At 45.7% G+C, this 20,333-nt stretch overlaps 1 protein-coding gene across 3 annotated transcripts in view; it reads right to left on the bottom strand.

Annotated features, from left to right (window-relative positions):
• KDM6A (lysine demethylase 6A) overlaps window positions 1-20,333 on the bottom strand; it is a 606,821-nt gene that overhangs the window by 279,308 nt on the left and 307,180 nt on the right. For 2 of the 3 annotated variants that reach the window (XM_030202240.1, XM_030202241.1), the window contains exons 12-13: window positions 1,151-1,370; window positions 450-584 (exon numbers count right to left, since the gene is read on the bottom strand). In XM_030202240.1, the coding sequence (XP_030058100.1) occupies window positions 450-584; window positions 1,151-1,370 (355 nt within the window). The remainder of the gene's footprint in view (window positions 1-449; window positions 585-1,150; window positions 1,371-20,333) is intronic. The other variant, XM_030202242.1, reaches the window with a different exon arrangement.

Genomic DNA, 20,333 nt, shown 5'->3' on the forward strand with positions numbered 1-20,333 from the left:
CTAAGGATCACACAAGGGGGAAAAATACAAATTTATGAATGTATTTTTAAATGCTTTTCCTTACACTATAAAACTTTCCATTTGCAACAGTAACACAGCTAGGTGGCTCTCTAGAAACTGATCTCAGTTACTGAATATCAGTATTGAAAGGTCATTGATGCAGAAACATGCGCTTTCCCTTCTTTTAAATAATGACCGTAACACATTATGTAAACATGACATCTGTTTGATAACATGAAAATCCACAAAGGTTCTTAATTGGTACCCAAAATTGTCTCCCATATTAAGGGGAAATTTTTCGTGTATCCCTTTGCATTTTTTTTTTTAATGAAGGCAAGTAATTATATTAATGAAAGCCAATCCTAAGCTCAAGTAAAATAAGCTTGACACTAAAGATTGAAAAACCCCTTAAAAGCTGGGCACCTGTAGAACATAACCCAACTTCTCACCTGCTGTGCTGAGTTCATGGCACCCTGCCTGGAGGTAAGCTCTGCGGGGATTGGTAGGCTCCATGCCTCCTCAATACTAGGAAGTAATTTAGTTTTATTCTGTAGACTACCTTGTGGAAGGTTACACAACTGAGCCTAGGAAAAATTATGTAAAAAGCAAATTTAACACAAGCCTACTTTAGTAAGAGCAAGTCCACTAAATCTTCCTAAATGTTGCAACTAATTATGTTTTATAGCAAATAGATTTCAATTTGGGAGTTTTCAGAAAGTTACTGTACTAAGAAAAAGAGGGTAACCAGAAAATAAACCTTTGTGAGAATCAGAACAAAGTCAAGCTCTGCTGTCAGTGGTTTAATGATATTTATTTTTATGAAGCTTTCAAACAAGAGTGATAAGCACTTGTTTGATTTACCACTCTCTCAATGCTATGACAACTTAAAAATGTAAGACAGCACACAGAGGAAAAAAAAGTTATGCAAATTAAAGTGTATTAATTGAACTGATGGGATATTCTGTACCTAAGTAGACACTTTAAATGTAAAATAATATTATAAATTATGATATTTACAATACGCATGGAAACATTAAACAGAATATGACATCTACACACCAACTTTCTTGTCCAGTCTCTCCCTTCCCCCAATGCTGTGGTCACCAGTAAAATTTCTTTGTCCTTATTCTTAAAGTTGTATGACTTTTACCTGTAAATATTTAATCCGTGCTGCAAGCGCAGAGGTATTACTACAATTTTTGCTCCTAGTTGCATTTAAGTAGCATTTAATGGCATCCTGAGGCTGGTTGCAGGACTCATAGAGTGTGCCTAGGTCCATCCAGGCTGCAGCATGGCCATGGTCCAACTGAACAGCACAAATATAGGCCTGTAAAGCGTCCATTGGCTGATTCTGCTGCTGGTACAGCACACTGGGGGGAAAAAAAACAATTAACTGAAAAAACACATTTTTACATTAAATATAACCATCATATATTGAAAACAGGAGGCATAACAGAAAAAAGTTAGAAAAAATTAACCTGCTGTATATAAAATTACATCCCATAGCAAACCAGCAACACAGGAATGTAAGTGGAGGAGTAGCCTTGTGGTTACAGCAGTAGGTTGTGAACCACAGAGATCAGGGTCCAAATCCCACTGACGCTCCTTGTGGCCTTGGCAAGTCATAAACTTACCCTTGTTTACCAAGCCGCACGGCAATGCCAACACAGCCCATTTAAAGTGATTGGGCTGTCTCGGAACTAGCACGGCTTAGTAAACTGGGGGGGGGGGGGGTTTGATTGTGTCGGGGCTAGCATGGCAAAACAGGGAGGTTAGATTGTAAACCCACTGGGGACAGGGAAAAAACTATTGTACCCGACTATAACTGGCCTTGAACTTCCACTGGAAAAGTGTGAGCTAAATACTACAATGCATCTTCTCTGAATTAATACCTCATATCTTTTAATCCTATCTTTAAACACACACAGTCACACTCATTAAAGGCTGGTGAAGTATGGGAGGGAACAAAATACAAAAGTGCTTATTCAGAAACATATTTCAAAGACATTATAAATAATGGTGCTCTTTGAAGAAAAACAGAGGCTCTGAATTCTCATTATCTATTTTAATTATGCAAAATGAAATCTATTCAGAAGTACAGTAATTTGTGTTTTCTCATGGTCCAGTGCCCATGCTTTTTATTTCAGAAGTCCACTAGGAAGGCCTGACAAAAACACACAGTAATTCACTATGACAACTAAAACAAATTGCAAAACAAGAATTCAAATGTTTCAGTTTACTGCAATCCTAAAAACCAGCAGGGGTAGGGTGTTTACCTAATAGCTCAAGTTGCAAGAAACCTGAGTAGGGAACCTCACTTTGACAAACCTGAGCACTATCACAGAGATGGCATGCAGGAAGCCTGGGGCAAAAATAGGGCTAAACCATGTGCTTGCAACTAGGTGGCACTGCACAGCAGCAGCAGAATCCAGCTTCCCCTTTCCTCTCCTGTCAGGAGATGGAAGGAAACACAATACATTACAGACCTAACTTACAACTCTCTCCCCCCCCTTTCCCACCATCTTCTAGCTAGAGAACAGGGCAACACTTAACATAAGGCTAACCTCATAGTGTGAACAGTGCATCTTGGTGCCAGACTTATGCTTGCTGAATCTGGAGGAGTGGCCTAGTGGTTAGGGTGGTGGACTTTGGTCCTGGGGAACTGAGGAACTGAGTTCCATTCCCACTTCAGGCATAGGCAGCTCCTTGTGACTCTGGGCAAGTCACTTAACCCTCCATTGCCCCAGGTACAAATAAGTACCTGTATACAATATGTAAGTCGCATTGAGCCTGCCATGAGTGGGAAAGCGCGGGGTACAAATGTAAAAAAAAAAAAATATATATATATATATATATATATATATAAATACACACACACACTAGTGCCCAACCTCCCCCTTTTATAAAGCCATACGGTAATGCCGACACAGTCTATTCACTTTCAATGGGCTGTGTCAGCATTGCCGCACCGGCAGCCACTAGCATGGCTTTGTAAAAAAAAGGGGTGGGAGGCAAGTTAGGCACACTTACCCAGTATTCTATAAGTACACATGTAACATTTCAGACTGCCCCTGACATGCTCATGCACCTCCCATGGCTATGCTCCCTTTTGGGATACACGCTATAGGAATTAGTCATCCTGCCTTAAAGAATAGCATGCATCCAGATGCACATGCAAATTTTAATGGGTGCCCATTAATAATTGGTCGTTAGCACCCAATTATTGAAGTTAATTGGCAATTATCAATATTAACTGTTCAATAAGACATACCATAATGATCCATCCTAAATACTAGACAACGAAACTTACACCAGAACTGGACAAAACCGAACTCTCTATACCTGACTGCTTCATTTACTTTGTCACTAATGAACTTTAACGCAATACCACTTCATTTCTCATTCCGGAAGTGAATTCTCTATACTTGACTCCTTATTTAATCTGTCACTTATGAACTTTAATGCAATACCACTTTGTATTTCTCATCCCGGAAATGGCGATCGCCATTACGGAATAATGTAAGCCACATTGAGCCTGCAAATAAGTGGGAAAATGTGGGATACAAATGCAACAAATAATAATAATATCAGGAGACTGGCTCCAGAAATACTACTACTACTACTATTTATCATTTCTATAGCGCTACAAGGCATATGCAGCGCTGTACACCACACACAAAAAAGACAGTCCCTGCTCAAAGAGCTTACAATCTAGATAGAAGTTGATTCCTTCTGACAGACAAGCCTGGGGGGGGGGGGGGGGAGCAGAAACAGTATTCTAGGTAGGGGGAGGGGTGGGGAGGGAGTAAGAAGAAAGAATGGGGGTGGGGTAAGAAAGGACTGCTTACTGGATTGAGGGACAGGAACAGAAGTCATGATAGGGGAGTAGGGGAAAGACTAGATGTGAGCACAAAGGCTAGACGGAAACAGGGGCTTGGATACACAGACAAGCTTGGTAGAAACGGGGTTCAGGATATACAGGGTTCAGGACAGACATGCAAGCTTGGCAGAGGCGGGGTTCAGGATAGACATGCAAGCTTGGCAGAGGCGGGGATCAGGATATACACTCAGGATATGCAGGATTCAGGATATATACACTAGCTAGGGAGAAGCAGGATTCAGGATATACACTCAGGATAAACACACTAGCTAGGCAGCAACAGGTTCAGGGCAACAAGTAGGCTGGGCAGCAGACAGGAGAATAAACCAGGAACTAGTAGAGTCTTTGGGCAGGCTACAAACAGAGAGAACCCAGGAGCTATCAGAGTCTTAGGGCAGGCAGCAGACAATAGAATAAACCAGGAATTGCAAAGTCTTGGGGCTGGCAGCAGACAGAGGAATAAACCAGGGATAACAGAGTCAAGGCTGGAGCTTCAGCAGCTCCCAACACAGAGAGTACACAAAGGCTGAAGCTTCAGACTCCAAACACAGAGCAAGGCAACAGAAGGACTAGCAGTCCACAGACACCAAGCAGAAGGGGCAGGAGCCCACACAGAAGGACTAGCAGTCCACAGACACAAAGAACAGAAGGGCCAGAGCCCACATGGAAAGATAGGCTTATAGCAGCGCAACAGCACACTCACTAACCTGACGACCTTTTGGCATAACACACACACACACACCATGCAAAGAACCTGAATGCCAGTACAGCACTTCCTTATGAAGGCTCTCACTGATGATGTCACCTACAGCATGACAGAAGAAGGGAACACACTGACACCAGAGAGAGGCTTGACACATAGGAAGGACAGACAGGAGCCATCTTGGAAACTGGAACAGAGCAGGCGGAAGCCATCTTAGATGCTGACTCCCCAGAGAGGCATAAGCCCACACAGGTGAGGTCTAGTGAGGTAATCAGCACACAAAGACAGAGACAAAACTAACACAGAAACAGACAGAAGCCAGCACAGATGCTGACCCCCAGAAATAAGGTAAGTCTGAGGGTGGTCACGGCCAAAGACGTGACACCTGCCCATAGCTTATGCACTAGGGCCAAAGATGGTAACAGCAGTAGTGTAGACACTGTCAGATGAGGGCAACCCATCTGCTGTAGATAAAGGACATGGTGGACTTGTTCATGGATCAACAACACCATAACCTGTATAAAGGGGAATATTCATATCACAGAAATTAATAAAATACAATACTGTACCGCAAAAATTATCAGGAAAATTCTAACCATAAGGATGTAGGAAAAATGTATTAAAGGATAAATAAAATCATTGCAAGCAGAGGTATCCCTAATAGATGGTTACCTAAAAGGATCAAGATCAACAAAGATAATGAAAAGATGTAAAATGAGCTTCCAGGTCTGGTGGAGATGAGATAGGACATAAAACGCATCAGCTCCCAGCTAGTGATCAAATAAACTAGATTTAAAGCACTGGTTCTCACCATAAGCTGTCCTACTGGCAGCTCAGAATTTCACAGGTACTGAGGGGGAAACACAGGACGATCAAAGATACATATTCCCCAAGAGTGAGTACCGTGCCGATAGAGCAGCCAGGCTCAGTAGTACCTGACTCTAAGATGGCATATGAAGGTGCGTGTGGATTAGCAGCTAACACAGCATAGAAGGAGAAGGCACCGGAGGCGACAGACCCATGCAGGTTGCTGTAAGAGATCCGGGATTCGAAGAACAAAATGGAGACACAGGTCACATAGAAGAGTATTTCGTACCCCCTTGCACAGCATTTATAAGACACTGAAGAGCACGTGGGGGAGTCTGGAGGACACACATGTGGAAGACATGGCCACCATTTGAGCGCAGCAAAAAGAGATCCAATGGTTTAAAGAAAAGAGTGAGGCTCATGAAAATCATGAGATGGTCACACACACAATTTTGGCATGGCAGAGGGGTTGGAGCTCTGTCAGTCAGTCAAGCATCTGTGAAAAAACTGTTTGACATTTGTTTTCCTGCTAAACTGGTGGCTCCCAACTATGAAATAGGAAGAGCGAATAGGGAAAAACACCCCGGTCCTGCCCAGGAAAGTGGCTCCATGACATTTTAAATTACTCCGGTATCAGGAAAAGGAGCATGTAACTTTAGAAGCCAGGAGGACATAGACAGTGCATTATAACAATTGGAAACTTTCCATTTTACCAGAATTAAGGCCAAAGATCATTCACACATGGAAGGCGAAGGAACACAGGGATGCCTTGAGAAGGTCAGACTGAAAGCAAGTGTTTAGTTTCTGGCTTGGTGATCTTAGAATATGGTCAAAAGCAGTTCTTGCAGTCATCTTGGAACAGCTGGTGGCAAGATATGAAGGTTGGGGGTCGGAATCTTGTAGCAGTACCCTCCCCAATTAAAAAATACTGAGAGCAGCCTCAGATCCCAGCATTAGAGGCAGATAAAGCAGTAGGGTATGCTCAATCCCTTCTAGTTGAAGAGGTCCTGACCTTACGAGTGGGGAGCAGTTCCGATCTTCAGAGCACGAACAGATACCCCCCATTGGCTGCTACTAAAATTGATTCCTCACCATTGGCTACGGTCCCTGAAGTGGGGCTCTTTTTGTTGGGAGAATCAACCCTTCTGCCTCAAAGGAAACAGTTTCTTCCCACACTTGTGACAAGTGTGGGAGGCAGCAATCAACAGAAGGTAGTATGTGCAGGTGATAGTGATCTCAGCGAGCAATGTAGTGAGCAGGACAAGTTGAATGGTCTTGGATAAGATGGACAGAATGGAACCAAGTGTGCAGAGATAGCTTGACCGTGCATTCTACACCAGGATTAATCTGAATGACTGTTTGGGTTGGTTTATTGGTCTGTTTAGGGATTACAGTTGAGGGTATTTGGGTTGAAGGGTACAAGGTGTGGGAACTGACGAGTGCGCCTAGTGAGGTGAAGAGTCATCCTGGGAAGACCGAGCAGAGGTTGGCTTATACATAGAGGACGGGACACTCTACTTATAGCGAATGCTACATACCTGTAGAAGGTATTCTCCGAGGACAGCAGGCTGATTGTTCTCACTGATGGGTGACGTCCACGGCAGCCCCTCCAATCGGAACACTTATCTAGCAAAGTCCTTTGCTAGTCCTCGCGCGCCGATGTGCACCGCGCATGCGCGGCCGTCTTCCCGCCCGAACCGGCTCGTGCCGGCCAGTCTCATATGTAGCAAGACAAAGACAAGGGAAGACACAACTCCAAAGGGGAGGCGGGCGGGTTTGTGAGAACAATCAGCCTGCTGTCCTCGGAGAATACCTTCTACAGGTATGTAGCATTCGCTTTCTCCAAGGACAAGCAGGCTGCTTGTTCTCACTGATGGGGTATCCCTAGCCCCCAGGCTCACTCAAAACAACAACCATGGTCAATTGGGCCTCGCAACGGCGAGGACATAACTGAGATTGACCTAAAAAATTTACCAACTAACTGAGAGTGCAGCCTGGAACAGAACAAACATGGGCCTAGGGGGGTGGAGTTGGATTCTAAACCCCGAACAGATTCTGAAGCACTGACTGCCCGAACCGACTGTCGCGTCGGGTATCCTGCTGCAGGCAGTAATGAGATGTGAATGTGTGGACAGATGACCACGTCGCAGCTTTGCAAATCTCTTCAATAGTGGCTGACTTCAAGTGGGCTACCGACGCTGCCATGGCTCTAACATTATGAGCCGTGACATGACCCTCAAGAGCCAGCCCAGCCTGGGCGTAAGTGAAGGAAATGCAATCTGCTAGCCAATTGGATATGGTGCGTTTTCCCACAGCAACTCCCCTCCTGTTGGGATCAAAAGAAACAAACAATTGGGCGGACTGTCTGTTGGGCTGTGTCCGCTCCAGATAGAAGGCCAATGCTCTCTTGCAGTCCAATGTGTGCAGCTGACGTTCAGCAGGACAGGAATGAGGACGGGGAAAGAATGTTGGCAAGACAATTTACTGGTTCAGATGGAACTCCGACACAACCTTTGGCAAGAACTTAGGGTGAGTGCGGAGGACTACTCTGTTATGATGAAATTTGGTGTAAGGAGCCTGGGCTACCAGGGCCTGAAGCTCACTGACTCTACGAGCTGAAGTAACTGCCACCAAGAAAATGACCTTCCAGGTCAAGTACTTCAGATGGCAGGAGTTCAGTGGCTCAAAAGGAGGTTTCATCAGCTGGGTGAGAACGACATTGAGATCCCATGACACTGTAGGAGGTTTGACGGGGGGCTTTGACAAAAGCAAACCTCTCATGAAGCGAACAACTAAAGGCTGTCCTGAGATCGGCTTACCTTCCACACGGTAATGGTAAGCACTGATTGCACTAAGGTGAACCCTTACAGAGTTGGTCTTGAGACCAGACTCAGACAAGTGCAGAAGGTATTCAAGCAGGGTCTGTGTAGGACAAGAGCGATGATCTAGGGCCTTGCTGTCACACCAGACGGCAAACCTCCTCCATAGAAAGAAGTAACTCCTCTTAGTGGAATCTTTCCTGGACGCAAGCAAGATGCGGGAGACACCCTCTGACAGACCCAAAGAGGCAAAGTCTACGCTCTCAACATCCAGGCCGTGAGAGCCAGGGACCGGAGGTTGGGATGCAGAAGCGCCCCTTCGTCCTGTGTGATGAGGGTCGGAAAACACTCCAATCTCCACGGTTCTTCGGAGGATAACTCCAGAAGAAGAGGGAACCAGATCTGACGCGGCCAAAAAGGAGCAATCAGAATCATGGTGCCTCTGTCTTGCTTGAGTTTCAACAAAGTCTTCCCCACCAGAGGTATGGGAGGATAAGCATACAGCAGACCCTCCCCCCAGTCCAGGAGGAAGGCATCTGATGCCAGTCTGCCGTGGGCCTGAAGCCTGGAACAGAACTGAGGGACTTTGTGGTTGGCTCGAGATGCGAAGATATCTACCAAAGGGGTGCCCCACACCTGGAAGATCTGTCGCACTACACGGGAATTGAGTGACCACTCGTGAGGTTGCATAATCCTGCTCAACCTGTCGGCCAGACTGTTGTTTACGCCTGCCAGATATGTGGCTTGGAGCACCATGCCGTGACAGCGAGCCCAGAGCCACATGCTGACGGCTTCCTGACACAGGGGGCGAGATCCGGTGCCCCCCTGCTTGTTGATGTAATACATGGCAACCTGGTTGTCTGTCTGAATTTGGATAATTTGGTGGGACAGCCGATCTCTGAAAGCCTTCAGAGCGTTCCAGACCGCTTGTAACTCCAGAAGATTGATCTGTAGATCGCGTTCCTGGAGGGACCAGCTTCCTTGGGTGTGAAGCCCATCGACATGAGCTCCCCACCCCAGGAGAGACGCATCCGTTGTCAGCACTTTTTGTGGCTGAGGAATTTGGAAGGGACGTCCCAGAGTCAAATTGGACCAAATCGTCCACCAATACAGGGATTTGAGAAAACTCGTGGACAGGTGGATCACGTCTTCTAGATCCCCAGCAGCCTGAAACCACTGGGAAGCTAGAGTCCATTGGGCAGATCTCATGTGAAGGCGGGCCATGGGAGTCACATGAACTGTGGAGGCCATGTGGCCCAACAATCTCAACATCTGCCGAGCTGTGATCTGTTGGGACGCCCGCACCCGCGAGACAAGGGACAACAAGTTGTTGGCCCTCGTCTCTGGGAGATAGGCGCGAGCCGTCCGAGAATCCAGCAGAGCTCCTATGAATTCGAGTTTCTGCACTGAGAGAAGGTGGGACTTTGGATAATTTATCACAAACCCCAGTAGCTCCAGGAGGCGAATAGTCATCTGCATGGACTGCAGGGCTCCTGTCTCGGATGTGTTCTTCACCAGCCAATCGTCGAGATATGGGAACACGTGTACCCCCAGTCTGCGAAGTGCCGCTGCTACTACAGCCAAGCACTTTGTGAACACTCTGGGCGCAGAGGCGAGCCCAAAGAGTAGCACACTGTACTGGAAGTGACGTGTGCCCAGCTGAAATTGCAGATACTGTCTGTGAGCTGGCAGTATCGGGATGTGCGTGTAGGCGTCCTTAAAGTCCAGAGAGCATAGCCAATCGTTTTCCTGAATCATGGGGAGAAGGGTGCCCAGGGAAAGCATCCTGAACTTTTCCTTGACCAGATATTTGTTCAGGGCCCTTAGGTCTAGGATGGGACGCATCCCCCCTGTTTTCTTTTCCACAAGGAAGTACCTGGAATAGAATCCCAGCCCTTCTTGCCCGGATGGCACGGGCTCGACCGCATTGGCGCTGAGAAGGGCGGAGAGTTCCTCTGCAAGTACCTGCTTGTGTTGGAAGCTGTAAGACTGAGCTCCCGGTTGACAATTTGGAGGTTTTGAGGCCAAATTGAGGGTGTATCCTTGCCGGACTATTTGGAGAACCCACTGATCGGAGGTTATGAGAGGCCACCTTTGGTGAAAAGCTTTCAACCTCCCTCCGACTGGCAGGTCGCCCGGCACTGACACTTGGATGTCGGCTATGCTCTGCTGGAGCCAGTCAAAAGCTCATCCCTTGCTTTTGCTGGGGAGCCGAGGGGCCTTGCTGAGGCGCACGCTGCTGACGAGAGCGAGCGTGCTGGGGCTTAGCCTGGGCCACAGGCTGTCGAAGAGGAGGATTGTACCTACGCTTGCCAGAAGAGTAGGGAACAGTCTTCCTTCCCCCAAAAAATCTTCTACCTGTAGAGGTAGAGGCTGAAGGCTGCCGGCGGGAGAACTTGTCGAAAGCGGTGTCCCGCTGGTGGAGCTGCTCTACCACCTGCTCGACTTTCTCTCCAAAAATATTATCCGCACGGCAAGGCGAGTCCGCAATCCGCTGCTGGATTCTATTCTCCAGGTCGGAGGCACGCAGCCATGAGAGTCTGCGCATCACCACATCTTGAGCAGCGGCCCTGGACGCAACATCAAAGGTGTAATACACCCCTCTGGCCAGGAATTTTCTGCACGCCTTCAGCTGCCTGACCACCTCCTGAAATGGCTTGGCTTGCTCAGGGGGGAGCTTGTCCACCAAGCCCGCCAACTGCCGCACATTGTTCCGCATGTGTATGCTCGTGTAGAGCTGGTAGGACTGAATTTTGGCCACGAGCATAGAAGAATGGTAGGCCTTCCTCCCGAAGGAGTCCAAGGTTCTAGAGTCCTTGCCCGGGGGCGCCGAAGCATGCTCCCTAGAACTCTTGGCCTTCTTTAGGGCCAAATCCACAACTCCAGAGTCGTGAGGCAACTGAGCGCGCATCAGCTCTGGGTCCCCATGGATCCGGTACTGGGACTCGATCTTCTTGGGAATGTGGGGATTAGTTAGAGGCTTGGTCCAGTTCGCCAGCAATGTCTTTTTTAGGACATGGTGCATGGGTACTGTGGACGCTTTCTTAGGTGGAGAAGGATAGTCCAGGAGCTCAAACATTTCAGCCCTGGGCTCATCCTCCACAACCACCGGGAAGGGGATGGCCGTAGACATCTCCCGGACAAAGGAAGCGAAAGACATGCTCTCGGGAGGAGAACGCTGCCTTTCAGGAGAGGGAGTGGGATCAGAAGGAAGACCCTCAGACTCCTCGTCAGAGAAATATCTGATGTCTTCTTCCTCTTCCCACGAGGCCTCACCATCGGTGTCAGACACAAGTTCACGGACTTGTGTCTGCAGCCGTGCCCGGCTCGACAACGTGGAACCACGGCCACGGTGGGATCGTCGAGAGGTAGACTCCCTCGCCCGCACCGGCGAAGCTCCCTCCGCCGACGTAGTCGGGGAGCCTTCCTGGGAGGCTACAGCAGTCGGTACCGCACGCGGCACCGACGTCGGAGACCTCACCCCGGACAATGGGCCAGCCGGCGCCTCGCTCGACGGTACCGGTGGCGCAAGCACCCCGGGTACCGGAGGGGTAGGGCGCAACAGCTCTCCCAGGATCTCTGGGAGAACGGCCCAGAGACTCTCGTTCAGAGCTGCTGTGGAAAAAGGCATGGAAGCCGATGCAGGCGTCGATGTCAGAGTCTGTTCCGGGCATGGAGGCTGTTCCGGGCTGTCCAAAGGGGAGCGCATCGACACCTCTTGAACAGAGGGCGAGCGGTCCTCTCGGTGCCGATGCCTACTGGGTGCCGACTCCCTCGGCGACCCAGAGCTCTCGGTGCCGACATGGGAAGGGGACCGGTGACGATGCTTCTTCGACTTCTTGGGACGAAGCATGTCACCGGAGCTTCCCGGCACCGACGAGGAGGACGTAGAATCCAGCCGTCGCTTCCTCGGGGCCGAGGCCGAAGGAGGTCGGTCTCGGGGGGGGGGGGGGGGGCTGTACCACAGGAGCCCTCAAGGTAGGGGGAGACCCACCCGAAGGCTCACCGCCACCAGCAGGGGAATGGACAGCCCTCACCTGCACTCCAGACGAAGCACCACCGTCCGACGACATCAGCAGACGAGGATGTCTCGGTACCACCGACGCCGACGCAGCCCTCCGATGTCTCGGCCCAGATGCAGAGGGTCGATGCCTCGATGCACTCGATGCAATCGGGGGCGAGGATGAAGGTCCGGGCGCCGACGACGTCGAAGCAGTCGATACTCCCGATGCCGACGAAGAGCCCGAGAACAAAACGTTCCACTGGGCCAATCTTGCTACCTGAGTCCGCTTTTGCAAAAGAGAACACAGACTACAGGCCTGCGGGCGGTGCCCAGCCCCCAGACACTGAAGACACGACGCGTGCCTGTCAGTGTGCGAGATTACCCGGGCGCACTGGGTGCACTTCTTGAAGCCGCTGGGAGACTTCGATGTCATAGGCGGAAAAATCGCGCCGGCGAGATCAAAACTCGAAATGGCGAAAATGGCACCACAAAACAGGGGGAAGAAAAAACTTCGAACCGAGGCCTAAATAGGGCCTACCCCGACGACGAAAGAAAACTTACTGGGGCAAAACTAGAGATACCGGAAGGGGAACAGACCGAAAAGGTCTCCTTCCGAACACCTTTTTTTTTTTTTTGAAGCGAAGTCAAAACGACGCGCGAGGTCAACTTTTCGGGGCGCGAACGGCGAAACACGACCATACCGAGCGCGGACAAAAGAAGACTGGCCGGCACGAGCCGGTTCGGCCGGGAAGACGGCCGCGCATGCGCGGTGCGCATCGGCGCGCGAGGACTAGCAAAGGACTTTGCTAGATAAGTGTTCCGATTGGAGGGGCTGCCGTGGACGTCACCGATCAGTGAGAACAAGCAGCCTGCTTGTCCTCGGAGAATTGATGTTATGGAGTAGAGGTTTTAACACTGCTGTGAGGGGAAATGGGACATGTCTTTATGAAGAGAAAGCTCTAATTTCACTTACAAAACTAGGGAATGGAGAGGGGATAGAAGTGACGAGGGGGAAGGAAACCAGGGTGGGGAGCATGATTGAATGGGTCTCGAGAGACGGTCAATGAGCTGATGCAATGCCTATGGGAGGAAATATAAGTATGACTTTAAATGTTATCTGGAATAGTCCTATAAAATATAAAAGGGTGATGGCATACATTAAGAAACAGAGGGTTGATATTGCCCTGTTATAGGATGTAAAACTGACAACTGGAAATGTTAAAACTACAAAGGGACGGGTGTGGAAAAGTTTTTTTCCCTTTAATATACTTTACGAAAAGAAGGAAGGGGGAGGTAGCAATCTAACTGAATAGATATTTACCCTTCATCTCCTATGCAGAGGGAAAGGATGATTATGGGAGAGTGGTTTGGGTAGTGGGGAGAAAGATGAAGATGAGCTTTCTATTCTGAACCTTTACGTTTCAAATAAAAAAAGATCAATTCTTTCGTTTGTTGAATTTTGGAGAACAGAAATGGATGGCAGTACGGGGGGGGGGGGGGGGAGGCATGAATTGTGTACTAGAAGAGGGTGACAGGATACATGGGAGGTGCTGGGTAGAGAGGGGAGAACACTTAGGTCATCCCTGGAGAATTTAGATGGGCAGACTATACACCTTTTGAGACACACAAATTGTATTCTAGATTACATTATTTTTTTTTTTGAGCAACAGGGTTGGGAGGGAATGGCCAATGATTATCAGAGACAGGTTTGATATCTCTGATCATGTACCAGTGCCACTGGGGCTAAGATTGGGATGGGCAGATGAAGCAGGGAGGAAGTGGAATTGGAAACTGAACATGGGAATGCTGGAAAGAGAGGGTTTTGGAAGGGTTGGCTCAGCAGTAGAAAGACTTTTTGGAATTCAACAATGCTGGAGGAATTTCAACAGGTCTATTGTGGGACACAGGGAAAACTGTTCTGAAGAGTAAACTGATCCAGATAGCCTCACAAATAATGAAAAAAGCTGGAAAAGTAAGAGCAATTAGATGGACTTCAGAAGGAGCACAAAAGTTGTGAGGGACATAAGATGTATAAATGATTACTATTAATGTAAAATAAACTCCTTCAAAATTGAGAAGTCTGAATACCAGCTTAAATTGGCCAAATGTAATTTTACAGAACATGGCGATAAGGTGAGGAAGGTTCTGGTCTGGCAGGTTAAGAGAAAGAGACAAGAGTGCTTAATAGCAGAGGTGGAAAGGAGGCTGGTGAGGTAAGACTGCAGAATATTTGTGAGGCTTTTAAAATTTTGTATGCAGCCCTCTATGTACAGTACATTCTATAATGTACCTCTGACCACAGCAAACCAACGATAGAAGCAGAAGATGCCCAGTGGGCAAATAGGCTTTTTTCGCAACAAGAGGCTGAAGGGGCTATTAAACAATTGACTGATGGGAAGGCAGCTGGGGAGGATGGATTTGGGATGGAGTTCTATAAAAAAAATTGTGTAAGTGGGTATCCCCGTTCTTCAACAGGTCTTCAATAAGAGACTGCTAACAGAGAACCTGCTGGACACGATGTATGAAACTGCAGTTATTGTACTTCATAAGGCGGGGAAGCTGAATCATCAGTGTAGGGGTTTTTGTCCCAGCTCCCTTCTGAACTGTGAGATTAAAATATTTGCAAAAATGCTAGCCAACTCATTAGAAAATGCAGTTCTTAAAATCATTAATGCAGACAAGACAATAAGGATCATCAACTAGCGGACAGTGTTAAAAGGGCAAGTAAATCCATAAGTTGCAGAGGGTGGGGAAAGCTGGGTTTTGTATGGCATTAGACAGAGAAAGCTCTGTGTGAAATGAGTGCATTTATTTGCATTTCAATGAAAATTTAAGTTGGGTGATAATTTTGTAAGCTGGTTTAGAACCTCTCCATTGAACCTCTGGCATGTAATATTTGAAACAAATATTTGAAACATGCTACATCAGCAGAGGAAGAGCCAAAATTCATATGCTTCACCAATAAAAGTAGCAGCTGAAGCAAAATTCCGAGGAGTTATAATGAAAACAGAAAAGAAACAGCAAAATAAAGTATATAGAGAAAACATAAAACAGTTCTATAGGGGACTGGGAAAGTGCATTAGTATAATGAAAAATACTACCAACTACAGCTGAAACAAACATTCTGAAGAAATTTATACGATGACCTTGTAGAGTACAATCATGAGGCAGAATGGCTGCCTTGCATATGGGCAAGTCCTTTCCTATACTCAGACTCTCATTGAGGCTCATTTTCAAAGCACACAGACTTACAAAGTTACCTAGATTACTATGAGAGAAAGACAGGTGGAAAAAAAAAAGGCAGGACGGTGATGACGAAAGAGAATGTGCACACCAGAGATGATTTACTTCTTCGGTTCAGTTATCAAGGGGCACTGGCTTGCTGTTGACAGCATGCCTGGTGAAAGGGCTTCTGGCAGTACTGTGCAGTGGTCCATTAGAAGCCTAGTTTACCAAGCTTGATTTTTTTGATGGAAACAGACTGGAAAAACAAACTTTGAAAATTAGGCCCCAATGGGAGGATGCCCTTCCCTCCTCTGCTCTTGAGCTTTGGTTGGGGTAGTGAGTGATTGGAGGAGTGATGAGATGTCACTCTGGCTCCTAGATTGAAAAAGAAATTGGTCAAGGCCTGTACTAACATATATACACCATTCCTTATACTGATTAAACCACTTATAAGTTTTGATTATTAAAGCCTCACTTACACAAGTTGAACAATAAACCAAGCAAAAATCAACAGCTGTATTATCTACCAACAGTGCCTCCACAGTATCATCCATCTCTATATTCTTTTGACTCGGGTGCAAGATTTTTTTTTTTTTGCTAGATATAACCAGTCCCTTCCACTGCCCCTCAGACAAGAGAGGTGAAAACAGTCATAATTAGGCATCAATGATGTAAAAATATATTTGCATCTCATAGCCATGGTTCTATTAAAAACAAATATATCGTGATTTTGATCTCTGAGGATATTGCATAAAAGTAGAACTTTGTGTATTCAATATGTGTTAAACATATCTTAAGCTGCAAATCAAATACAGAGGAAAAGAACACTCGCAGCTACAGGTAAATACAGCAAGTCTGTTACTGTACTCAGACTCTCATACACACAGTTTGAGGCTCATTTTCAAAGCACATAAACTCACAAAGCTACCTAGATTACTATGTAACTTCAAGTCTACAAGTTTTGAAACTGAGCACCTGGCTTATACACAGAAAGATCCACACATACACACACAAAGACAGGAACATGTGTTCACACACAAATACAGTAAATTTGAAACATGAGTTCATACTCCACATACCTGGCTTAATATTGATATATTCAATTAACCATAAGACTTCTTGAAAAGGTAGGTTTTCAACCGTTTTCTGAAATGAAGGTAATTTGCAGTACTTATGTCCTTTGGTATTGAATTGCACGATTTACAGCCCAAATAGCTGAATCCAGCAGTGCAGATAGTCTTATAAATGTTATAATTAGGTAACTTAAGTAGTAAATAACTAGTTTCTGGATTCAAGTTTCTTGTTGATAATTCAATCAGATCCAGAATGTAGGCGGAGACATTCCAAAGAGTATTTTGAAAATAAGAGTGATAAGATTTGAAGAATAACCTGGCTTTGATTGGGAGACAGTGCCACGTTACAAGCAATGGGGTTACTCTTTCATATATACTTTTTTTTTTTTATTAGTCTCGCTGTAGTGTTTTGAGCAGTTTTCAGTGATTTTTGTAATTTTTTTTCCCTTCCTACATAAACTAATAACCAATAATTTAATAAACCAATAATCTAATTGGAACAATATCAACAACTGCACTAAAAGACGAAATGACTGGGGAAATCTCTAATTCTTCTCAATTTCCATAAAGTTTTGAAACTTTTTGATATGACTGCTTAACTAGAGGAGTGTGGTAGCCGTGTTAGTCCACTCTTAAGGTTATCAATAGAAATCAAACAAAATAAAACATGGAAAAGAAAATAAGATGATACCTTTTTTATTGGACATAACTTAATACATTTCTTGATTAGCTTTCGAAGGTTGCCCTTCTTCATCAGATCGGATTTCCGATCTGACGAAGAAGGGCAACCTTCGAAAGCTAATCAAGAAATGTATTAAGTTATGTCCAATAAAAAAGGTATCATCTTATTTTCTTTTCCATGTTTTATTTTGTTTGATTTCTATTGATATGACTGCTGAAACTTGATCTTCAAAAGACAGATGTGTATCAAAAATGATACCTAATATTTTTAGTTGTGTTTCAATTGGATATTTGTTGATCAATTTTGAAATAGTGTTAAGAAGTGGGATTATACGAGCTGGATATAACCAGGAATTTGGTTCTCTCTCCGTTTAGTTTAAGTTTAAAAATTGTAACCCAATTTTCCATAAGGTCTAGTATCTCCGAGATATCACTGCAAAATGGTATATATATAGTAACAACCCAAATAAAGGAGTTTGACTCTTGTATGTACTGATAGTATGGAGGTGTCCCTTTAAATTGGTGAAAAACAAATAGATTCACCCTTAAGACTATTAAATCTTAACAAAACGAACCTCAAATCTCCCAGCAAGGAACTCTGCAAAAATATTGTCAATCCCTTGTATAAATGGGAGTAGAATACTATCATAGGTTCTGTTTAAGAGAGAATGGAGAAAAAACCCCCAACGTAAAAACTCATCAACTAGATGAGAAAACCGTATGGGATGAAAAAACTCTCTTTCTCTCTTAAACTTTGTATATAACTACTATATTTAAACGAACACCAATATACCCAAACTATCCCAAAAGAACTGACATCAGCCAGTAAAGGACTCCCTACCTACCTAAGTTCCATACAGGGGGAAAAAACTAGAAGTTAAATAGTTATGCAGCTTCAAATATATATAATGATTTTCAGCAGTATTTTTCAGCAGTATTGAGGAAAACCCTCTTTCAAATGTCAAAGATATACTCATGCAAGAGAAAAAATACTTAGCTTAGATCGAGTGAAGCAACTTCAAGAAAACCCTCAATCGAAAGGACCCCCCACATAGGAACTCCGGAGCCCTGAGTAAACGCTGCGGCGAAAAAAACCGCCACCCCTTCAACAAGAGCGCCTTGTTTCGCCACCCTCGTGGCTGCCTCAGGAAGGGCGCTAAATGTCCATCTGGAAAACTCAATTCACTCTGCGAACTGAACTATCAGTGAAGTAAATCCCAAATCACCATCAGCATATATGAATGAATTAAATTCCATTTTGTCCAGTTTCTTCCCAAGTGGAGCCATCATAAAATTAAACAATATACAGTGGGGGAAATAAGTATTTGATCCCTTGCTGATTTTGTAAGTTTGCCCACTGACAAAGACATGAGCAGTCCATAATTGAAGGGTAGGTTATTGGTAACAGTGAGAGATAGCACATCACAAATTAAATCCGGAAAATCACATTGTGGAAAGTATATGAATTTATTTGCATTCTGCAGAGGGAAATAAGTATTTGATCCCCCACCAACCAGTAAGAGATCTGGCCCCTACAGACCAGGTAGATGCTCCAAATCAACTCGTTACCTGCATGACAGACAGCTGTCGGCAATGGTCACCTGTATGAAAGACACCTGTCCACAGACTCAGTCAGACTCTAACCTCTACAAAATGGCCAAGAGCAAGGAGCTGTCTAAGGATGTCAGGGACAAGATCATACACCTGCACAAGGCTGGAATGGGCTACAAAACCATCAGTAAGACGCTGGGCGAGAAGGAGACAACTGTTGGTGCCATAGTAAGAAAATGGAAGAAGTACAAAATGACTGTCAATTGACAAAGATCTGGGGCTCCACGCAAAATCTCACCTCGTGGGGTATCCTTGATCATGAGGAAGGTTAGAAATCAGCCTACAACTACAAGGGGGGAACTTGTCAATGATCTCAAGGCAGCTGGGACCACTGTCACCACGAAAACCATTGGTAACACATTACGACATAACGGATTGCAATCCTGCAGTGCCCGCAAGGTCCCCCTGCTCCGGAAGGCACATGTGACGGCCCGTCTGAAGTTTGCCAGTGAACACCTGGATGATGCCGAGAGTGATTGGGAGAAGGTGCTGTGGTCAGATGAGACAAAAATTGAGCTCTTTGGCATGAACTCAACTCGCCGTGTTTGGAGGAAGAGAAATGCTGCCTATGACCCAAAGAACACCGTCCCCACTGTCAAGCATGGAGGTGGAAATGTTATGTTTTGGGGGTGTTTCTCTGCTAAGGGCACAGGACTACTTCACCGCATCAATGGGAGAATGGATGGGGCCATGTACCGTACAATTCTGAGTGACAACCTACTTCCCTCCGCCAGGGCCTTAAAAATGGGTCGTGGCTGGGTCTTCCAGCACGACAATGACCCAAAACATACAGCCAAGGCAACAAAGGAGTGGCTCAGGAAGAAGCACATTAGGGTCATGGAGTGGCCTAGCCAGTCACCAGACCTTAATCCCATTGAAAACTTATGGAGGGAGCTGAAGATGCGAGTTGCCAAGCGACAGCCCAGAACTCTTAATGATTTAGAGATGATCTGCAAAGAGGAGTGGACCAAAATTCCTCCTGACATGTGTGCAAACCTCATCATCAACTACAGAAGACGTCTGACCGCTGTGCTTGCCAACAAGGGTTTTGCCACCAAGTATTAGGTCTTGTTTGCCAGAGGGATTAAATACTTATTTCCCTCTGCAGAATGCAAATAAATTCATATACTTTCCACAATGTGATTTTCCGGATTTAATTTGTGATGTGCTATCTCTCACTGTTACCAATAACCTACCCTTCAATTATGGGCTGCTCATGTCTTTGTCAGTGGGCAAACTTACAAAATCAGCAAGGGATCAAATACTTATTTCCCCCACTGTAGGTGATATTAGAAAGCCTTGAGGTACTCCGCATTCTGAGGTCCAAGAAGTTGAATACTGATTACACATTTTAACATGGTAATATCTGTTTAAGAAACCATTAAACCAAGTAGCTACAGCACCACTGATTCCCATGTTGTCGAGCAGATTCATTAATGTTGTATGGTCTACTAAACTGAAAGCACTCGACATATCAAATTGCAGTAACAGGATTTTTTGACTCTGGCATAATAATCTTCTGAATCTTGTT

Source organism: Microcaecilia unicolor, chromosome 4 (assembly GCF_901765095.1).
Source record: "Microcaecilia unicolor chromosome 4, aMicUni1.1, whole genome shotgun sequence".
In the NCBI taxonomy this organism is placed as follows: Eukaryota; Metazoa; Chordata; class Amphibia; order Gymnophiona; family Siphonopidae; genus Microcaecilia; species Microcaecilia unicolor.